At 39.9% G+C, this 21,073-nt stretch overlaps 1 protein-coding gene across 2 annotated transcripts in view; it reads right to left on the reverse strand.

Annotated features, from left to right (window-relative positions):
• Nucleotides 1-728: 728 nt before the first annotated feature.
• The window catches only part of hdac8 (histone deacetylase 8), a 24,025-nt gene continuing 3,680 nt past the window's right edge, over nucleotides 729-21,073 (reverse strand). For both annotated transcript variants that reach the window (XM_058395647.1, XM_058395648.1), the window contains 9 exons: nucleotides 18,698-18,828; nucleotides 17,207-17,348; nucleotides 15,976-16,088; nucleotides 15,695-15,772; nucleotides 14,620-14,728; nucleotides 14,337-14,509; nucleotides 13,597-13,691; nucleotides 5,951-6,056; nucleotides 729-1,490 (listed from right to left, as the gene is read on the reverse strand). In XM_058395647.1, coding sequence (XP_058251630.1) covers nucleotides 1,468-1,490; nucleotides 5,951-6,056; nucleotides 13,597-13,691; nucleotides 14,337-14,509; nucleotides 14,620-14,728; nucleotides 15,695-15,772; nucleotides 15,976-16,088; nucleotides 17,207-17,348; nucleotides 18,698-18,828 — 970 coding nt within the window. In that variant the 3' untranslated portion in view covers nucleotides 729-1,467. The remainder of the gene's footprint in view (nucleotides 1,491-5,950; nucleotides 6,057-13,596; nucleotides 13,692-14,336; nucleotides 14,510-14,619; nucleotides 14,729-15,694; nucleotides 15,773-15,975; nucleotides 16,089-17,206; nucleotides 17,349-18,697; nucleotides 18,829-21,073) is intronic.

Genomic DNA, 21,073 nt, shown 5'->3' on the forward strand with positions numbered 1-21,073 from the left:
AGCTGTACCATTCCTTTTCACTGTGGTGGAACGATCAAGGATACATCTTTTGTTCATTTAGTATTTAGACTTTACCTGAAATGTAAAGATGGGTAAAAGTCTCCAGATATAAAGGAAATTAACAATTGTTTTTGTTATCCAGAAGTTTACTTACTGTACTTCGTTTCTACTTAGTTTTCAGATAGACTTTAAGAGTGCCTTTGTCTGGAGCTGGATCTGGAAACAGTTGCAAGGTCACAATGTACATGTAAGCACATGCATAAAATAAAAGAAATGGTAAACAGACAAAAGATGCCCTGTAAATAAAGTTACTTTTTGATAAAAAAAAAAAAAAAAAAAGAGTTAGTTTCCCCCTATGTACTATGACTTTTATGACCCTGTATAATTTAAAGTACCTAGACCATAAGAACCATTCATGTGCATTAACGATATGCCACAAGCACCTTCTTCCTTGCAGAATTGTAAAAGCAAAAATCCCAGAGACTGCTATCTTGCCAGTCTGCTCTTTTTTTTTGCTGTAGAACCACTGAAATGGAATAATGTTTCTCAGTGCTAATAAACAAGTTAATGAATCACACTTGCAGTGCCATTAAAAGAAACCACAGCCACTGAGAAAACGATAAAGATTATAGGTGAGGAAAAGCAGCACTGTTCACCATGTGGCCGCACCAGACTAACACACACAAAGCTATTAGACAGAAAGGACACACACACGCACACACTTATCCTTACGATTTTTATTAGGAAACAAATATTTACACTGCAAATGTTAAAATCCACAGGAAAAAAATATTGTAAAAGGGGGCGCCAGCATCAAACAGAATTTGACAAGTTTGGTTGACCTACATTCTCCATTCTTATCCTTCTATCCTTTCTGTCCATCTTCCAGTTTCTGTGAGCATGCCTGGGTGGTGCAGTTTGTTGTGTTTTTGGAGAGTATGAGTGTGTGTTGGCAGCATTATATGACAATGACTTCATTTCACCAGGGAACATTGAGAGGCATACCACTTAAAATAATACATAGAAAATAAAAACAATCTTGGACAACAAATTCACTAAACTCTAAAAACATACTCAACATTTTTGAACCCCGTCTCTCCCCGTGACGTTAACAAGTGATGGCTATCAAAACAAAAAAAACGCAATGAAGCACCGAATATCCACATTAAAATTCTTTCTTGACAAGTGTAGAGGATTTGCTAGGTCAGGATCTTACTTTTCAATTCATATCAATGGAATTTTTAAAAATATGATAAAATCCTGTGGACTGTTCACCTTGTGACCCGCTCTTGACTAAAGACATCTCGGATGGGCCAACACTGGCCCGCTCATATTCCCATTAAACACAGTTCCTCTGAAACATTCGAGTAATGTTTTCCAAAGCTCCGCTCTGCTGATGGCTCGCACATACTGTCTTCATTAGGAGAGCAGGGTCTGATTTGGAAACATGAGCTTAGAGCCCACTGCTTAAACGACATTCTTCAGATTCCCTGTAAACAAGCAACAAAAAAAAAAAATGGGAGAGAAACAATGAGAACGAGGATGAAGCAAGTTACTGCACAAAACAACGAACATGATCATTAATGCTTTAACGTTACAACAACAGTTGTGTTGAGTATTCATGAACAGAATAACGTTTTAGTAATACAAGTACTTATTTCAGTTCAAACAAAGTCTTGAAAGAGCTTTCCAGAGCCTTTTGACATTTTGACTCTCTTTCTCCACAAATGGAAAAAAAGTGACGTTAGCTCATTCCAATTCTTTCCAAAGAAAAGATAGACCAGTTCAATACACCAGTTAGTAAAGTAGATTAGTAATACTTTTAAAGTTGATATCTGCTATTTATAAGACTTATATAATAAAATAAGGTGACATTATAGTTAATTACCAAGTCATTCATCAACACATACTGTAAACTGCATTTGATCTTCTTGTATTATCTCACGCTGACATGTTTTCAAAGCAAAGTTCACACCTCGTCAGAATGGAAATATCCGGGTTATTACATTTCCAGGGGAGGCAAAAAAGGCATGCAAATCTTACAACATGTAAATCGATTTATCGTCGAATTTAAGCCTCCTGTTTTGATTTGCATGACACTTAACATGCGTTGAAAAGGACATCCCTGTCACCCTGACCAGCTGGTGTTTTTATAACATTACGCCTGTGTAAGCAATGAAAAGCAGCTAACGAAGCTAATATAAAGTCCTGTGTTCAAAAAAGGGAAACGTTTGCACATTTCTGACTATGGAGCAACAGAAGTGATTGGCACGTCCTGTTTCCCTTTTCTCACAAGTCATCTTTGTGTAAAATTTTCAGGCAGCTGTTTTAGGCTATGCGATATTATTGGTTCCGCATTAGACCACAAATTCCTTCAGCTCGGATGGAACATTGTTATGAGCATTTAAAGTGTGCTAACTTTACCCTTATGTCTGTTTGGGTTTTCATTAGTTAGCTCAGTGGGGCTCTTGGTTCAGATTTGTCTGAGCAAATACCAGTTAGATTTTCTAACAAATTTTGATAGATGTTTCATCTCACTTGCTTTCTGAGTAGCACAAGGGATTTTTGTGTGCTTTAGTATTTTAAGTGCAGCACAGTAAGACTCAATTTGACTGTGGGAATACATTGTTAAAAAAAGGATAACCGTAAAATAATGATTTCAGGTTTTTTTTTTATTGGCTACATTATTTCCTGTTTATTTTGCAGAACACAGCACTCACACAGCCAACATTTCATTAGTCATTCCTGCTGTTGTAGCTTAAGCAAGGCCACAGTCAATAGGGATTTCAATTGCTTTAGCAACGCACTAAATGGGGGTTAGTGAAATCAACCAAGTGTTGTGTTTAAGCCTTTTTTTTGTTCTTTTGCTCCCCCCCATATAGTGGAGGGTTAAGAATCTCATAAATGTTCCACAGATGTGTTCAGAAACCCTGCTAATGTGCAGGGGCTGAAGGCTGAGCCATTTATTACGTTATGTTAATCAATTGCAGTTTTTTAAAGAACTGTTTGCCTATGTCCAAAACCACTTAATGCAACACTAAATAGTTTGACAAAATAGCACCAGAAGCATGCTGTTTTGATATTAGTGTAGTAGTTTGCAGTATCAGCCCCCTGGATGAATGAATAGCCTGTTTGCAGAGCATGTGGGCTAGTGGTTATCTCGTGCTGCCCTGCTGCGTGCGCTAATCTCACGGGTTTATTTTCTCCTCCGCACTCCAGGAGGTGGTATTTCACACCACCTCTGTGAACACAGCACACACACAACATAAATTAGATAATAATAATAATAAAAAAAACTACCAATCCTGCCACAGCTAATTAAAATATGGTCTAGCTGAGATAAGCAGGAGACTGCTGCAGTAGAGGAGAATCACTTACAGATCTGTTTTTCCCCAAGAAGTGGTCATGACAGCCAGATACAAGTTGGTAAAACATCTACAAGCCAAAGTTTATTTTTAAAGCATGAAATCACAGGCGGATCACAACGTGTGTTACGTGTGCTGCCTCCTCCCAGGCAACACCTTACACCATCCACAAAGAGGGGGAAAAAAAAAAAAAAAAAATCACAAAAACATTTAGTGGAAGAAATGGAATGGAAGAAACCTTGGGAGGGGCAACAGTCCACCACAAACTGCTAGGCTCCAACCCTGACACCAACTCAAATGGCTTTCATTTACTCCATGATCTCATTAAGCACACTTAAGCAAGTAATCCATTTCATTTTCTCTCTGACACAGTGCAGATTCCAATGCCATGCCCAGCATTGGTCAAGCAGCAGTCCATTATTCTTTAGAAAAGCTCTCAGTCTTGTTTGAGGTTTCCAAGGGTGGGGAAGCTCAAACACTGGCATGCGATGCTGCCAACCTACTCTTAGCAGGGACACAGAGGCCAGCTGTTACACCACATTCTGCTCGCCTGGCACAGGAGATGTGTGAGAAACCCGGGTCCGTACCCACATGGTGCAAACTGCATGACCTGCACAATGGCTGGACAGAGTAATCAAGAGTCATCACATCACATAGCAAGAATCTCTCATTTAAACCTGTTAGATATTTTTTCCTCATGTATCTGAGCATGTACTTTATATAAGTGCAGCTCTGCAAACAGGAAAACCTTGACACTTTTCCTATACTCCATTTAAAGCTATCCAGATGGCCAGATCCTACAATCATACATATGTTTCTAGAGACACCCTGGATAATTCACCTAAAACACTACAGGGGCCGATACCAAAACAAACCAAAGATCAGAACTCCTTTGAACTATTCACCGATGACTAGTATAAATAGTAACAGAAGACTGACCCCAGATCTGTTCATATAGGATATGCACAACATGTCATTTCTAAAGCTTAAGAAAGAAACTGGAAAGTCTGCAGCTTAAGCCCTTTTTAATTAGTCTCTGGTGGCATGGCAGGGAGGGAGCACAGCCGCTACATTGTACACATACCACATGGGTACTAAATATAAGCAGGGACTGGCACTGTTGAAAACTGGCATTTTTTTTTTTCTGATCCAGAGTTTGCTCTTGCTTTCTAATAATGAACAATCTTGGGAGCTAAAGTAGTAAAAGCAACCCCAGTGGACCCATCTGTCTGAAATGTAAATCAGAAACCTGTTGTTTCTACAACTGTTTAAACAAAGCTGAAAAACAGCTCAGCTTATAGTTGCCTACAGAGATTTCTCAGCATTTCTGTAGTAATACAAAGAAGAGATATATCCTCCAATTGTTTTGTAGACTAAAAATAGCTGGGCACAAAACATAACGTATTGATGTAAATGTGTAACATGTAAACATATAAATAGTGCTAGTCATCACACAGGCCAAATGGTAATCTCTTACAGATTCTTGAAGGTCAGCTGAAGTCTTAAGGGTGCCTGTGACCTCTGCATGACCTTTAGCTTAATGAACAAGATCTAACGTTTCTCAGGGTGAGCAGACATCAGCCAGAAATGAGATGAGGGTGAAAAACAGAAATACAAAGGAATACAGGGTTCAGTTAAAGATGAGTCAAAGGAAACGTGTACTGAAGGTAAAGCAGATGAAACTATCATTCTTGAAGCTAAGATTGTTCTTAAATTGACTTTTACTGGCATAGACAGCCTTTCATTTCCATTTCATTTCCAAAGGCAGTTGAGTTTCAAAGCCTGAACCCAGGCTAAGTCCAGAGCGGTTTCATTCCAGTCAGGCTGGTCCCAAAGGGAGTGATGTGCTCAAGACAAAAGAGCATGATGATGTTTGTCACCCACCTCACACACACACACACAAACATTCCACAGGAGATGAAGAGCTGGAGCAGGCATTACTTTCTCACAAGTAAACCACACAGCGGTGACTCAAACCCAGATTGGATATATACGCCCAAAACACATATTCATGGAAACAAAAAAATCTCACTGTTTCAATCCTAAACATACCAAAGAACCATGCTGATCACAAAGAAAGAAAGAAAGTAAGAAAGAAAGAAAGCATAAAAGAGAACAAAAGAGATTTAAAGAGAATGCTGATGTCTGCATAGCCTACTCTCTCAAAAGGTTTCCTTAGGGTCACCAAGGAGAAGCCTTGTTTACTTCCTGGAGACTTCAAGCCTTGATATTTTATTCATTTCCGTGAATCAGTGATGCTGATGGTAGCAGAAGACGGGTGGCCATGGTTAGTTCAGAAGATTTATAGGAGCGTAGATCATGGTGAAAGACTTTTGAGTCAGAAAGGACAACTGAATGAATGAATGAATGGCATATGGAAACCGGCTTTACACCACTCAGCCGATCATCAGTGACCGTCTACATAAACAAACCAAATGTTCTGGACTTTATAAGCAGTTCCTTTGAAGAGGCCAAAGTAATTCCATCTGTAGAAATGGCACTGCTCTGAGGTGTACAGCAGGGGTGTAGTGTGGGTCCATAACAGTTGTGTTTGGTGCAGCTCTGGTTGTCATCATAGCAATTACCTTTGATAGTACTGATGACCCGCTCCAACTGCTGGCTCTCATTGCGGTCGGGTCGGCAGCTCGGGCTTATCTCCAGAGTATAATCCGGACCGTATTCCGTAAAGAACTGCATGAGAAATAAAAACAACTGCTGCTCAGAATGCAGAACATTCAGTCTGGAAAACCACTTGCATGTTAATTCAATAAACCGCTATTTTGTGAAAGCTTCGGGAATGACTGATCTGAGATTTTCACTGATGCTTAACATACTTCTCATAGCAGCAAACATAAATGCCTTATGTATTAGCGGCCCATAGCTGGATGTCATTAACCCAATGGATAAAAGTGTCTGCTTATATATCCTTTTTGTAATCAATTTAAGATAATAGAAATTAGTAATGATAGCAGTAGAAAGAAGAATAAATATGTTAATAATAAAATCCAGCACTGGTAAAGTTAATGAGAAGAAGTTGAGCACACAATTATCGAACAGGTAATGGGATTTATATGTTAGAGTATCAACACCAGCCTTTAAAGGTGATCTATAAAAAAAAAAAAAAAAAAAAAAAACCTCTTGTTTTTTTCAGATATCCTTTTCCACACATGGATACAGACACACATTCCAAATGGCTCGTAGAAGCCTGTGCTCTTTGTCACCTCACCCTGTGTCTGACCTCTTGCTTTTGAAGGCCAGCCAATAAGCAGAAAAACTTTCCCTTATTGTGCAATAGCAAGAGAATTCCAATTAACACTGCATTATGTTTTTCAAATGGAAACAATATTGGCTGCCCGACAATACAGCCGGCCATGCTGCTGTGCTAATTTGAAAGACATTGACTGCTTTGTCTTGTAGATATATTTGGCATTTGTATTGGACTAGCAGCAGAGTGGGCTGTGTGTTAGTTCAACTCTGCTTTCAATTATCTCCTGCTTGTTTATCCGGCTTACCTCCGATCCCAAGGCGCTTCGTCATGCAAAGGATTATAGAACCTCAACAACGTGCATGCACACACACACACACACACACACACACACACACAGATGTATAAAACACATTCATCTGTCCATCCATCCATCTCTATATGTATGTATACACACACACAAAAATCAATATGCATGCAAATTCACATTTATTTAAATACATACACACAACATATTCCACAAGCAAATTCATTTACGTATACTGTAGCTATTCCCATTATCACATGCTAAACACACACACACACACACACTCCCGTATTTTCCCATGAACTCAAGCTTTCCCATGTAGATCAAGCTGAGACAACTCTGTCCGCTTCACTGCTGGACTGTTTGGTTTGGACCACATCAAGACCACTTTGAAGAACAAGCCGAAGCACTACAAGCGCACATAGTTATCTGCAGTATTTTGGAGTTTGTGTTACATTTGGTGCATACTTGTATCTGTTATTCTCATATTATACCCTTGCATTCTTCCTAAAATCATACTGAGTATAAAAGTTCTTCAGCTTTATTCAGGAAAGCTCTGCAAGAGCTAAAATCAGTCACAGCTATCTATCTTCTATCTAAACCTTCATGGAAGAAAGAAAGTTTCAAAATGCTTCATAGGACATGGGTTACAAAACACAACAAAGGTCAAGTTTCACACAGGAACAGCTATGGGAAACCCACACAGAACTCAAGAACAATACGTTTAGCATAGAGGTCAAAACCCTGCTCAAAATCTCATTGTCCCTCATAGACTTATGCAACGTGAAAGCTGGTTTAAATATCAGCTCTTGGCTTTGGACCTCTAACCCTCGTGTCACAACACCAAGCCGGCTCTGTAACTGACTTCCTCTAGACTTGTTTCCTGCATTTATCCCACTCCAGGAATTGTGGGAGCCAGCCATTTCCCTAACGGGATGGCAGCATTTTCCCAGCCATACAGTCCTGTTTGCTGATCTGAGGTCAGATGGTGAGCTGTAGTGCTTTTTCCAATGACATGTGAATGGATTTACACAGAACAGCTATTAAACACTGTAATGTGCAGTCAATGGAAACAAACACCTCAAACAAAAAAGCCTTGGAGTTGATAACAGGGGTGTGATGAACATCACAATGTGTCACGCTTCCTCTCTCCAGACAAGACAGGAAGGGGTTACAGAGAACTTGTTCTGGATATCTGTTCCTTAGTGTCCCTGATAGATTTACCTCAAATTCACACAGGATGTGATGCATGTCATAATAACCTAAGCAACTTGTTCTTATTAAGTGCTACATCCCCAACATATTAAGTAAACAAACGCCTGTAAAAACTAGAACATCACTGAAAAATGGCTGATGGGGACAACTGAACCTGGACCAGCTGTAATTTAAAACACAGTCTACTTGAAATAGTCTACTGGAAAATTTGTGTTTATTCTAGATATCCAGGACGATCTAGTTACTATCATTATTGTACACACGTAGAAAGTTATGACTTTTAATAGTGCCACACTTTCAAATTCTCGATTCTGATTGGTCAGAAGGTGTTAATTAGTTGTCCAGGCTATAAATCAAATCACAGGCGTATATTATTATGTTTGTTAGATTACGTTATTGTTTCTATAGTAACAGAGTGCACAGGGATTTGGTGTACACTGGTATATGGTGGATGCTCCAGATGTACATTAAAATTCATGTGCAGTTACTGATATGGTGAAGTTTTCTGTAGGTGACATTTATTTAAGATTTTTGGAAGGCGTCTCTAGTATCAGAGCTTTTCAAACGCACAAAATCTTCAGGGCTGAAAGCTTTTTGCTTTCTAGTTTCTTGGTAACATGACGAGTTATTTACTTCAAGTCAGGAAAAAAAAAGAAAAGAAATGCTGGTGAGGCAACAGTGCTAGCATAAGTCATAACAGGAACTAGCATGTTTTTCGTGGACGTTATCCTTTTTTTAGATAAAAAATTATTAGCATGGGTAAATTACTGTGATTATACTGTAAATGAAATAAAACACTTTCATTCGTTCATTCATTCTTTTCCTATGGCTGCATGCTCCATTGTGTTTTATTCCACATAAATAAAGGTCATGTCATAGAGAAAGCAGAAATGTGCGACGTAAATCAATCTCTATACTGCAAAAGACAACACGCTGATCATCTTTCATGAGGGACACGAGTCACACGGGCTGCTTCAGAATGCTGTAAATGCTACAGAAATGATTCTGAAGTGAATTAGCATTTACAATTTACATTATGAACTCATGAAGAAATAATCCTTTAAACTACTGTTGTACCGTTTACTATTCATATTCTGCACATCCCACAGGATCCAGATTTCAGGTTCAGTTAAATCTCTAAAAATCTAGTTAGAATTGAAAAACAATCAAATTATCACTGGCTAGACTTTGTCAGATCAACTTTTGCCTGGTTTCAATATGTTGAGAAGCATAATGCAATACTGATGTACGATATTACATTCATATGATGCTAGTTTTTTCCAGCTCTACTTTCTACATAAACTAAACATAAAAAAAAACAGGAAGTCAACCCACGTTTAAGGGGCAAAGCCTCAGACAAGGCAAAAACATCACGTCGTCTAGTCTTACTGCCTTCCTCTAAAGCACCACCTCTGCGTGTGCTGTGTGTGATTTGGCATGTGTACCACAATACTGTGTGGAGACAGACTGGGAGGTGGAGGAGCGGCGTAACCGTCGCCAGAGTTTGGTGGAGCTCAGAAAAGACCAACCACTGACAGAGAACGCACGCGAGCACACAGCCGCATGCACCATCACACGTACACAACGCTCAGGAATAAACGCTGAAATGTTATCACGTGTTACATAACAACTGAAAGAGGATGATATGAACCTCTTTAGATCAGCAAACCAAAATCTGGGATGTGTTACTGCCATACTGTCCTCTTTATCTAACTGCATTCCAATTATTCAACAGATCCGAATGTACCACAAGGGTGAAACGGTCAAAAGGATTTCTTTGTATTTGCAGCTCTCACACTCTATTCACACCTAATTCTCTTCGCCTAAGAACCAGCACAAACACTAGAAAGTGCGGTCTCTTTTATTCCGCGAGCTCATCCCAGGAGGGCCAGACCCCCCTTTCCAAATATCATTCACATGGGACAGGAGTGCTTCTAATCCATTTAGCAATGTTTGACTAGCATGGCCACAGCTGTCCTCCAGTGTGTGTGTGCTGCATGTATATATCCTCAGCTTGTACAGCTTGTAACATGTGAGCTAACTATACAGTTATCTGTATGAGGCTGACTGTTCAGTCTCGTTTGAACACATACTGTTTTGTGTGTGTGTGTTTGTCTCATCACACAATTGAGGGAAACGGTGCTGATTGTCCAGCTGCCGGTCTCCAACACCCTCAAACTTTTCTAGGACTCCTCCCAAACTCACCACAAAGTGAATGTAGAGTACGCGAGAGCATGAGTGTGCGTCTCTATCTCCGCGAAAAGGAGAAAATGTGTGTGAAAGACTGATGGATATGGGAAAGCAAAGAAGACAGAGAGACTGAGAAAGGATGAGTAATGGAGTGGGTATATGGTGAGGGGGAAACACAGGGCTAACTGTTTGTTATTTCACTGGGTTGTTCTGGGAACAGCTCAGCGGAAACGAGTAAAAACAAAGCCTAAAAAAAGAGGAGAGAGGATGTACACATGTGGGCGGCCCGCTGAACAGCGATGGCCGTTTCCACCCATGGGTCACAGTGGAGCACCGAACGCCAGGGGTACAAAAACATTATCTGCTTCTCCCACTTATCACTGATAAGGACAGATAAAGACAAAGCCTTGCCTAATTTTGCCTAGACAGTCAGCTGAGGCTTATTTTTAGACTGACGTGAGGAATGCAACTGTTATTCTATTAATTATCCTATTATGAACATATAACCTCTTTTAATTTGTGAACCTCAAATGGAACATGGAAGAATCTAAGCTGAAGATCAAAGAATAAAATCTAATGAAGGGAGAGAAATGGACAAAGACTTAACAATGCTTCTTACTCAGGCTGTATGTATGCAGAAAGGCATCTGAATATATACAGTGCTGCCTATTGAGACATCCTTCATTTTGCTATGTGTCCAATAAGTGAACCATATGAAGCCTACTTTGAACACCATCATGGATATCAGATATCATTCTTCTAGGATGCAGCCTTATTAGACAGCACAGACAAGGCAGCTACACCTTATGTTATGGACACAGCTTAATACCGCAGCTCTACCATAGGTCAGGTGCACGCAGTGCATTATGAGAATGTGAACAAGTGCCTGGAACAGCAGGGAGCCAGGAAAAGATTAGGTTTATTTGTTACAGGCATGAGCTGATGAATTAAAACTTAAGAAAACTTAGTACTAAAATCTTGTATACTGAAAAGCAGACTTTTGTCCACATCAACTGTAAACCATAAAGTATGTGTGAGAAAATGCTTCATCAAACTCATGAGCTACTGCCTAAATAAAAGGAAAAGAAAAGACGGTTCTGTCTTCGGCTGGGGTCTAGCTATATAACCCTCTGTTGGACTTCCATTTGGTCATCTGCCTGTGTGAGTGTGTGGAGCTTGACTGTTTGAATGAAGCTGTTGTATTCCCTGCCTGAGTATCTCTGCCTCTTATTGTTTCCACTGTTGGCAGGGCAAAACACAGAAAGAGTTTACAGCACAGAAAGAAAGACAAGTAAAGTAGAGTTCCATGCTCGAATAGCTTTAGACATTCGGTTAGTTCTTTACACTTTATATCAGCTTTAGGTCGTTCTCTTTCACCAACTGTCCATCTGATCATCTTTTCTGAATTCATACTACGGCTAAAGAGTGTTTTGTTTGGCTTGGATGGACACACAATAGTGGCAAGGAGAGGGTGTCTGTGCATGCGGTGGGGGACTCTTGCTGTGATTTGAAAGACTGGGGGGGAAAAAAAATAAAAGACACTATGAGAAGGAGGGGTGTAGATGGGAAATGAGGAAAAGAGAGGAAAGTTTGTGGTGTGCTAAAGTTTAGACAGGAAGAGTTGGGGTTAAAGATAGTTTAAGCAAACGAAAGTCACCTCTACTGGGAACACATCTATAGGGTTAAGGAATATTATAATGGCATGCAATGAGAGACAAGGCTGGAGCGTCCTAAAGGGACTGGGCTTAAATTCTTTTCCAGAATACAACAAACCATCCTATCAGAGTTCCTAAATACAATACCTCATCATTAACTGATTAATTGATTCAGCAATTATCCTGGCTGTATATTTCTGCTAGAACACTAACAGTTGACTATAAACTACAATGTCTTTATAAGCTGAAGTCGAGCTTTATGTCGAAATTGAATCGAGGTGTTTAATGGAAATTATTCCACTGCACTTTTGATTGCTCAGTTATGATTAGTTAGATTTATATTCTACATCACAGCTTAGACAGTAGATCTGGATGCAAGGTTTTTTATTAAAGATATTCCACATAATATCAGCCTAAACAAATTAAATCAATGTATGTAATTTTTTGACTGGTGAAGTTGTTTGTGAGGAGATGTTAAGGTAAAACTACTCCTTTTAGTTTTTCTGACACCAGAAAGAAAACTTTGCCCTTTGTTGTTTCTTGTTAACATGAAAAGCTGTGTTTTTATTGTCTTATTATGTCATTTGAGGGGAAAAAAAACAGAGGCTGGTGAGAAAACATCTGTTTACAGCTGTTATAAAGTACGTAACAGGAACTCGCTTGTTTTGATGATGTTCTACAACATTAGGCATAACTAAAAATGAATAAAAAAATATGGTGTTTAATTAATAACAATAATAATAATGATAAATTGATGTGGTTTTAAGAGGAAGAAATAATTTCTGGACATTTCATGACTAGATAGGAACACATCGTACCATTCAGACATTTATTTTTTTATTTTTTTGTATAATAGCATGCACTATTGTGTTGAATTCCTTTTATAGCCACATGATCGGATAAAGCACAACAAGCCCCAGATGCCTTCTATTCCAATTCATGGTCAGTCCACATTTATGCAGTCTTATTTGAGGTGCTTGGCCAATAATGAGGTTAAAGGTCAACCTCTTGACGGAGTTCAGGTTTGAAGAAACAAGAGCATCTTTTCTTTAGCTGACCATGAAAGCGCCCTCTATAGTGCTAAAAGACCCTCTTTGTGAGTGTGAGAGGGAGAGAGATATCAACCTATCACTGTACATTCAAAAAGCTCTTCCATCCAACTACTCTCCCCTACAAACACTGTCTCTCCGGCTCTCTCTTCTGAAGAAGCAATTATGTGGGAATTTACAATCCTTCTTCTCCAAAAAAATCTCCATCCTCCAAAAAAAAAAAAAAACCCTTCCTTTCAGTATGATGTGTGCAAACACATGCCCTCTCTTTCTCCAAGGAAAGAGGAGAGAGGGAGAAAAAGGTTGAGGAAAGAAAAGCACAAGCCCCTCTCTGTCAGGCGGCAGGGACAGAGTGGTATTGTTAAGACCCCCTTCACACTGCACACACACACACACACACACACACACACACACACCCCTCCTCTCCGAATCACATGAAAACAAATGCGTTTATTGAGAGGCGCTCGGACATCTTTGATTAGAGCCAGTGACTCAGCAGAGAGAGAGAGAGAGAGAGAAAAAGAGAGAGAGATGGGATAGGGGCAGAGGATGGAGGGAAGAAAGAATATTTTCAGGTAGTGCTGAAAGGAAAGAAGGGACTGTGACTTACTTCGTGATCTGGTATCTCTGAGGATAGAGTCTGTTCCAGGACTGTCCCTGTCAGATAGGTCCAGCAGCGGGCAGTATTGGCAAGGTTATACCCACCTGAGACAGAGAGAGAGAGAGAGAGAGGGGGGGGGATCTCTGCAAAGAGCCTTATTGTACTGCTGTAATTACTACCTTTCATCCAATGCTTAGTCAGGCAGGTCTGGAGTTCAGAGCTTCTTTCAAAATGGACTAAAATCACAAAGTTTACTTTCTTACCCGCTCATTTAATCACACACTAATAAACTTTTTGGCCATGGCTTCAACCTGGCAACAGGAACAAGAGGCAACCAGCAGGAACAGACAAACACACTCAGCATATGACATGAGCTTGTCTTTATGCTTTTACGCTTGACCAACTTGACTGTGCAAAATTTTTTTTTTTTTACTTAAATGGACTTCCATGTATCAACGCAAATAAACACAATGCTGTACTCATATCTGATTGTGATAAGGTTCGTAAGAGTTAACTATAAATAGTGTTTAAAGATTTCCATGTCATCTTGAAGCCTGCCAAACAAGCTAGAGGCATTCAAATTGTGGGATTTGGCTCTATTGTGGACATGTGGGCATAATAAACGAAGCAAATTTTCAAATGAACTTCTCCAATTATTTAAATATGCTTATATTCTGTGTTGATTAGGTGTAGTTGGTATTTGTATGATTGATATATAAGGAATAGCAGTGGACTAGACAAACACTGACCTCCTCCCAGCAGAAGTGTAGGTAGCTTCCACTCCAGTACATGGCTAAGGCACTTGCTCACCCCCAATGGAGTCATGTTAAAAGAGCACATAGGGTCGCCAGCAATGGTGTCTGCCCCTAACTGCATCACTACAGCTTCAGGGTTAAACAGCGCTTTCACTTCCTGCATGACGCTGTCAAAAACAAAAAGGTTCAATAGTTTTTCATATCAGCTGCCGTTCAATCTGCACAACCTTGTAGGTGAATTAGCACTGAGGTTCGCTTTGAGGAAGCAGGAGCAGACCTGGTGAAGACCTGGAGGTAGCGATCGTCTCTGATTCCGTCCTCCAGAGGCACGTTAACAGCGTACCATCTGCCCTTTCCAAGGCCTGTGTCGGACACATCACCTGTACCTGTAGAAACAAAAACACTATTAATAAACACTCACACTGTAGATCAGCATACTTCCTGGATCACCAGTGAACAATGCTACTCTCATCACACCTTTTTACTGATATGCTTGTTACCCGCACTGGACGTTTCACGTGTCGATATTAAATGTCACTGTAAAGATTTTATCACAGTATGCTAAATTACAATTTTAGGACGTAATTCACATCCACACCTGTGCTGTCAGATTTCTTTAAAAATTAGACACAAATAATAATTTCCATTGAGCATTTAATACTTAAAACAATGTTAAATAAAATTAAATTGATCAGATTATGAGTGTATTAGTACTCATTACAATCATGTTTTTTATTGAATTTTTTTATTAAAAAATGAAAATTTAATTAACTCATAATACAATATTTATTATTCTGACTAGCTAGAATTAAATAATAAATTTAATTTAAATGTTTCATATAAAATATTTTATAAGATAAATTATTATTCTTAAGTTAAATAAAAATATCTATCTCTCTATGCTCTTTAAATAAGCTTTAACGAAGCCTTTTGAACAGTTTAATATAGAAGCACAGACTTGAAGCGTCCTTGCGGGTTGAAGTCATAGTATCTGTACATGCATGCTGGGCGTGATGGGTGGGATGGGTTATGGGTTATGGAGAACAGCAATGGGTTCAGATTATATTCCTTCCAGTGCCAGTGCAATAACATTTGGTAACTGAATGTAAGAAGAAAAAAAACAGCACATTAGCTCAGTGGCTGAAATGCTGGTGCTGGCCCCTGTTGCGCACCATTCTCCTCAAGTCAGCAAAGCCATTGTGTTGAACTATCGGATCGGTAATCAGACTCTACGGGCACTGATGTGGAGCTGGCTGCTCTGAGCTTGGCATCAGTTAAAACATGGCTGTCAATTTAGTGAATTAAAAGGCAGGCTGATCTGCGCTGAAGCAAAAGAAGCATGCTGAACCAACCTGGGAAGAAGCCAGGAGAGAACTTATGTAGAGACACAGTCATCACTTTGGATGTGAAGCTGAAGGCATCTTCTACGCCTGCGGATTAGACCACAGATCAGATAATGAGGATATATATATATATACGGAAAAGGGCCATTCCAAAATGTAGGTTTATTAATAACATCAGCTATTTTTTAGCAGATCCACACTTCAGTTAGTCTACTACATCTATAAAACTAAGTGCATGAGTTAAGTAACAGATAAATGAAATTGCAGCTATGACAGTGAGGAGCTATTACCATCACCATGGTGAAGGTCCACGTCTACATAAAGCACTCTCTCATACTTCTCCCGGAGTTTGAGGATACCCAAAACAGCATCGTTCACATAGCAGAACCCAGACGCCTCATCCCTACACACACACACACACACACACACACACACACACACAGACACACACAGACACACACAGACACACCCACTTTGTTAAGCAATGGCCTATACCATCATTGCAATTATTCACTTGGATAAATATTTGGTTATTCAAAGATCTATGCTAATGTTAAAGTATTTAATATCTTCTCATATCAATCTCTTTTTATTGATATATAATTCATTTAGAAAAAAAATCAAATAAAATCATAAATGGCACAGAGCACTGGTATAATACATGAAATTTATAGGCATATATTAATGCACTTTCTTGTTTCAATAGTATAATTTTTATTTTCAGGCAAATGTCAGCGCTTTGTAACCGCCAGCAGCAAAGTAAATTTGTTTTCTGGCATTGGAAAGTCTTCAGGATGGAAAGCTTTGCAGTGTCTCTGTTACCTGCCAAACTGCATTTTTTCTTATAAACTTCAAGAGAGAAAAAAATGAGCAAGGCTGGGGAGGGATCAACTGTTTCTAGCTGTTATAATGGAAATTAAAAATAGTTAGCTTTGCAGATTGCTGTTATACGAGTGTAATAAATCACCTGAGGACATGCTGTAATAGGAAAATAATAAATGACGAGATGGTGAGTTGCAGCCGAACGAAAAGAAATGCTTTTTCCAGTGGATGTCATTCAACGGTCTTAACATTAAAGTATTTTAAACATCTAACATCTGATGATCTCCAGACCTCAAATTGTCTAAGTCTATTCTAGGCTTGATCTAAGACAAGCTTATGATAAAATATAGAAAGTATTTTGATTAGAAGCTTTCGATTATATGTACTACCGACAAAGACCGGCCTACGTGGTCCACAGCCAGCACTCTAAATGTCTGAGCACTGTTAATCTTTTGTGTGAGTGTTGGAGAGCTCGCTGGGGCATCTCTGACCCCGTCAGCCAGGACAATCAAATGACTGTCTATAAGCACAAATTAGAGCTTGATCTTTTTTTTTCAGCAATAGTAAAGTAGCGGCAAAGTATTTACAGACTTTACTGGGTGCATTTTAACTTTTAATTGGTTTTGACAGTATCTGTCAATCTGTTGCCTCAGTGATTGTTTAAAAGGTTAACAAAATAGACTTGCTGTGTCCTCTTACTTTTTGGCATGGTGCCAGCCTCCTGCCCAATTGATGGCAACTTCACACTTTCCATCCAGCAGACACTGGGCGGCCGTCAGAGTGGCTCCACCGACAGCGGCCGCGTACTCGAATATGCCCTCCACCACTGGACAATCATACCCTACAGGATGCAGGGAAACAATAACCACAGAGTCACACACAAACACTAGATCTGGCGGCTGCGCTGTTTTCGTTGCTGTAAGAATAATAACGAAAACATTTCCATCCTCACAATGAATATGAAGCGCCAACATGTCAAAAAATCTTAGGCACACATGGACAACATCCAACATAAATTCAAACTCTCACTATGTTGACTGACTTAACCTGAACATGAGCTGGCTTTTAAGGGCTTCTGACCTGTGCTGCCCTCTGGTGTCTGAAATGGGAAATCATGCAATAGCATAATGCACATGGATTCATTATTTTATTCTTCTTCACAACTACTTTGTCCTAGTCAGTGTTGTAGTGGATCTAGAACTGAAATGGAAAAACTGAGCACGGGGCGCACACGCGCACACACACGCACACACACACGCACACACACGCGCGCACACACACACACAATCTTTCATCTAATGGTGTTAAGGATCAAATGGCAACTACTGTATTATTACAACTAGAGTAAAGACCAAAGAAAAATCTCTAAATAGATGACCTTTAACACAGTTCTCCTGTGACATTAATGCATCAGACAACCAAAGAAGCACAAAAACAGTCCTGATGGACAAATTAGTTCCTGGATCGCTAAGCAGATCACAAATATAAACTTATTTAATGTGTCTCAGGTTTGGCTCTTAATTTTCCTGTAGGGCATCTACTGCTATGTACATTTTATTAGCCTCCTCTATCCTATTCATCAGTAAGTACAGTCGAGGGCTGATGAGACTGAGAGCTGATAGAAAGGGCAGTGGAGAGTCAGATTTCATGAAGGGTTTGTTAATACATCCAAGAGACACAGGTCAAGATGTTTTAAATATTAATGATGTGTCATTAACTGTTTTTACAAATACACTGATGTTTTATTTCACCACGGAATAGACAATGACTTATCAGACAATATTTTTTATCAATATACACAAATAAATTATTTTATCGCCGCAAGTCTGATATGAAAAATTAGTCAGGACACTGTTGTTTTTTTTTTAGATGTTTTACCTCTGCTAATATAAATCAATAAACTTAGGCAGAATTTTAGTGCTTGAAGATAACGCCTTCAAATTTTGCAGGCTATGAATAAGCACTTAGGGCATCTGAGAGAGCAGAAACGGGTTTATATATATTGCACACAAATGTTTCTATCTGAATATATTGCCCCTAATAGGCTAGGTGAAATAAGTTTATTTTTAAATCCCTGTGTGTTTCCTTTCACACCAGCCATTAAGCACCACTGTGGAATGTGAATGCAAAACAGGCACAAATAAACAACAGAGAAAACCTATTTAAATACATAAACGCAGAAAGTCTTACCCAGTCCAAAATCCACTGACTGAGGGTCATCATTGTCTCCATTCTGACTGATCTTGTGCAGGTGCTCGAGGTAAGAGTGTGTATGAAACACTGCCATCTCCTCCATCGTAGCCACACGAGGCTTAACCACGCTGTAACGTTATTCAGATGTATATTACAGACTAAAGCGAGATCATCAAGCTCACACTCGCAGTAAACCAGACATGAAATAGCTGTCACTGGTGTGACTCCTTCATGAAATTCATACTGTTACTGTATCTCTGGAAATAATTCATGCAGTGCACCTTTAAAATATTCCTCTAACAGCTAAAGTACCAGAGTACTCCTTAAGGGCCAATTATGTGTTTTTAAAAGGTATGTTACTCTCACATTACCATACACACTGAAGCTACAAACAGTGAGGAATACACCCCCATGACCTGTATTTTTAACCATTAACCAAAAAGACATAGAAACTTTGAAATCCTAATACATAAATGATAACACAAAACATCTTCCAGTACAAACAAATCTACATACACACACACAAACAGAAACACACAGACACACACACACAAACAGAAACACACAGACACAGACACACACACACACACACACAAACAGAAACACACAGACACACACAGATAGAGAGAGAGAGAGAGAGAGAGAGAGAGAGAGACAGACAGACAGACAGACACACACACACACACCAGACAGACAGACAGAGACAGACAGACAGACAGACAGACACACAGGCACCAGACAAAGACACACACAAACAAAGAGACAGAAAGACAGACAGACAGACACACACACACACAGAAATACAAAAGACAGACAGAAACACAGAAACACAGAGACAGACAGACACACACACACAGAAACACAGAGACAGACAGACACACACACACAGAAACACAGAGACAGACAGACACACACACACAGAAACACAGCGACAGACAGACACACACACACACACAGAAACACAGAGACAGAGACACACACACACAGAAACACAGCGACAGACACACACACAGAAACACAGCGACAGACACACACACACACAGAAACACAGAGACAGACAGACACACACACACACACAGAAACACAGAGACAGACAGACACACACACACAGAAACACAGCGACAGACACACACACACACAGAAACACAGAGACAGACAGACACACACAGAAACACAGAGACAGACAGACACACACACACACACACAAACACAGCGACAGACACACACACACAGAAACACAGAGACAGACAGACACACACACACACAGCGACAGACACACACACACAGAAACACACAAACACAGACAGACACACACACACACATACACACACACACACACACAGAAACACAGAGACAGACAGACACACACACACACACAGAAACACAGCGACAGACACACACACACACAGAAACACAGAGACAGACAGACACACACAGAAACACAGAGACAGACAGACAGACACACACACACACACATTAACACAGCGACAGACACACACACAGAAACACAGAGACAGACAGACACACACACACACAGAAACACAAGAGACAGACAGACAGACACACACACAGAAACACAGAGACAGACAGACACACACACACACACAGAAACACAGAGACAGACAGACAGACACACACACACACAGAAACACAAGAGACAGACAGAAACACAGAAACACAGAGACAGACACACACACACACAGAAACACAGAGACAGACAGACACACACACATACACACACACACACAGAAACACAGAGACAGACAGACACACACACACAGAAACACAAGAGACAGACAGAAATACAGAAACACAGAAACACAGAGACAGACACACACACACACAGAAACACAGAGACAGACAGACACACACACACACACACACACAGAAACACAGAGACAGACAGACACACACACATACACACACACAAACACACAGAAACACAGAGACAGACAGACACACACACACACACACACACAGAAACACAGAGACAGACAGACACACACACATACACACACACAAACACACAGAAACACAGAGACAGACAGACACACACACATACACACACACACACACAGAAACACAGAGACAGACAGACACACACACATACACACACACACACAGAAACACAGAGACAGACAGACACACACACACAAACACAGCGACAGACAGACACACACACACACACAGAAACACAGCGACAGACAGACACACACACACACAGAAACACAGAGACAGACAGACAGACACACACACACAGAAACACGAGACAGACAGAAACACAGAAACACAGAGACAGACACACACACACAGAAACACAGAGACAGACAGACACACACACATACACACACACACACAGAAACACAGAGACAG

The sequence above is a fragment of the Hemibagrus wyckioides genome, linkage group LG07 (assembly GCF_019097595.1).
Source record: "Hemibagrus wyckioides isolate EC202008001 linkage group LG07, SWU_Hwy_1.0, whole genome shotgun sequence".
NCBI lineage: Eukaryota > Metazoa > Chordata > Actinopteri > Siluriformes > Bagridae > Hemibagrus > Hemibagrus wyckioides.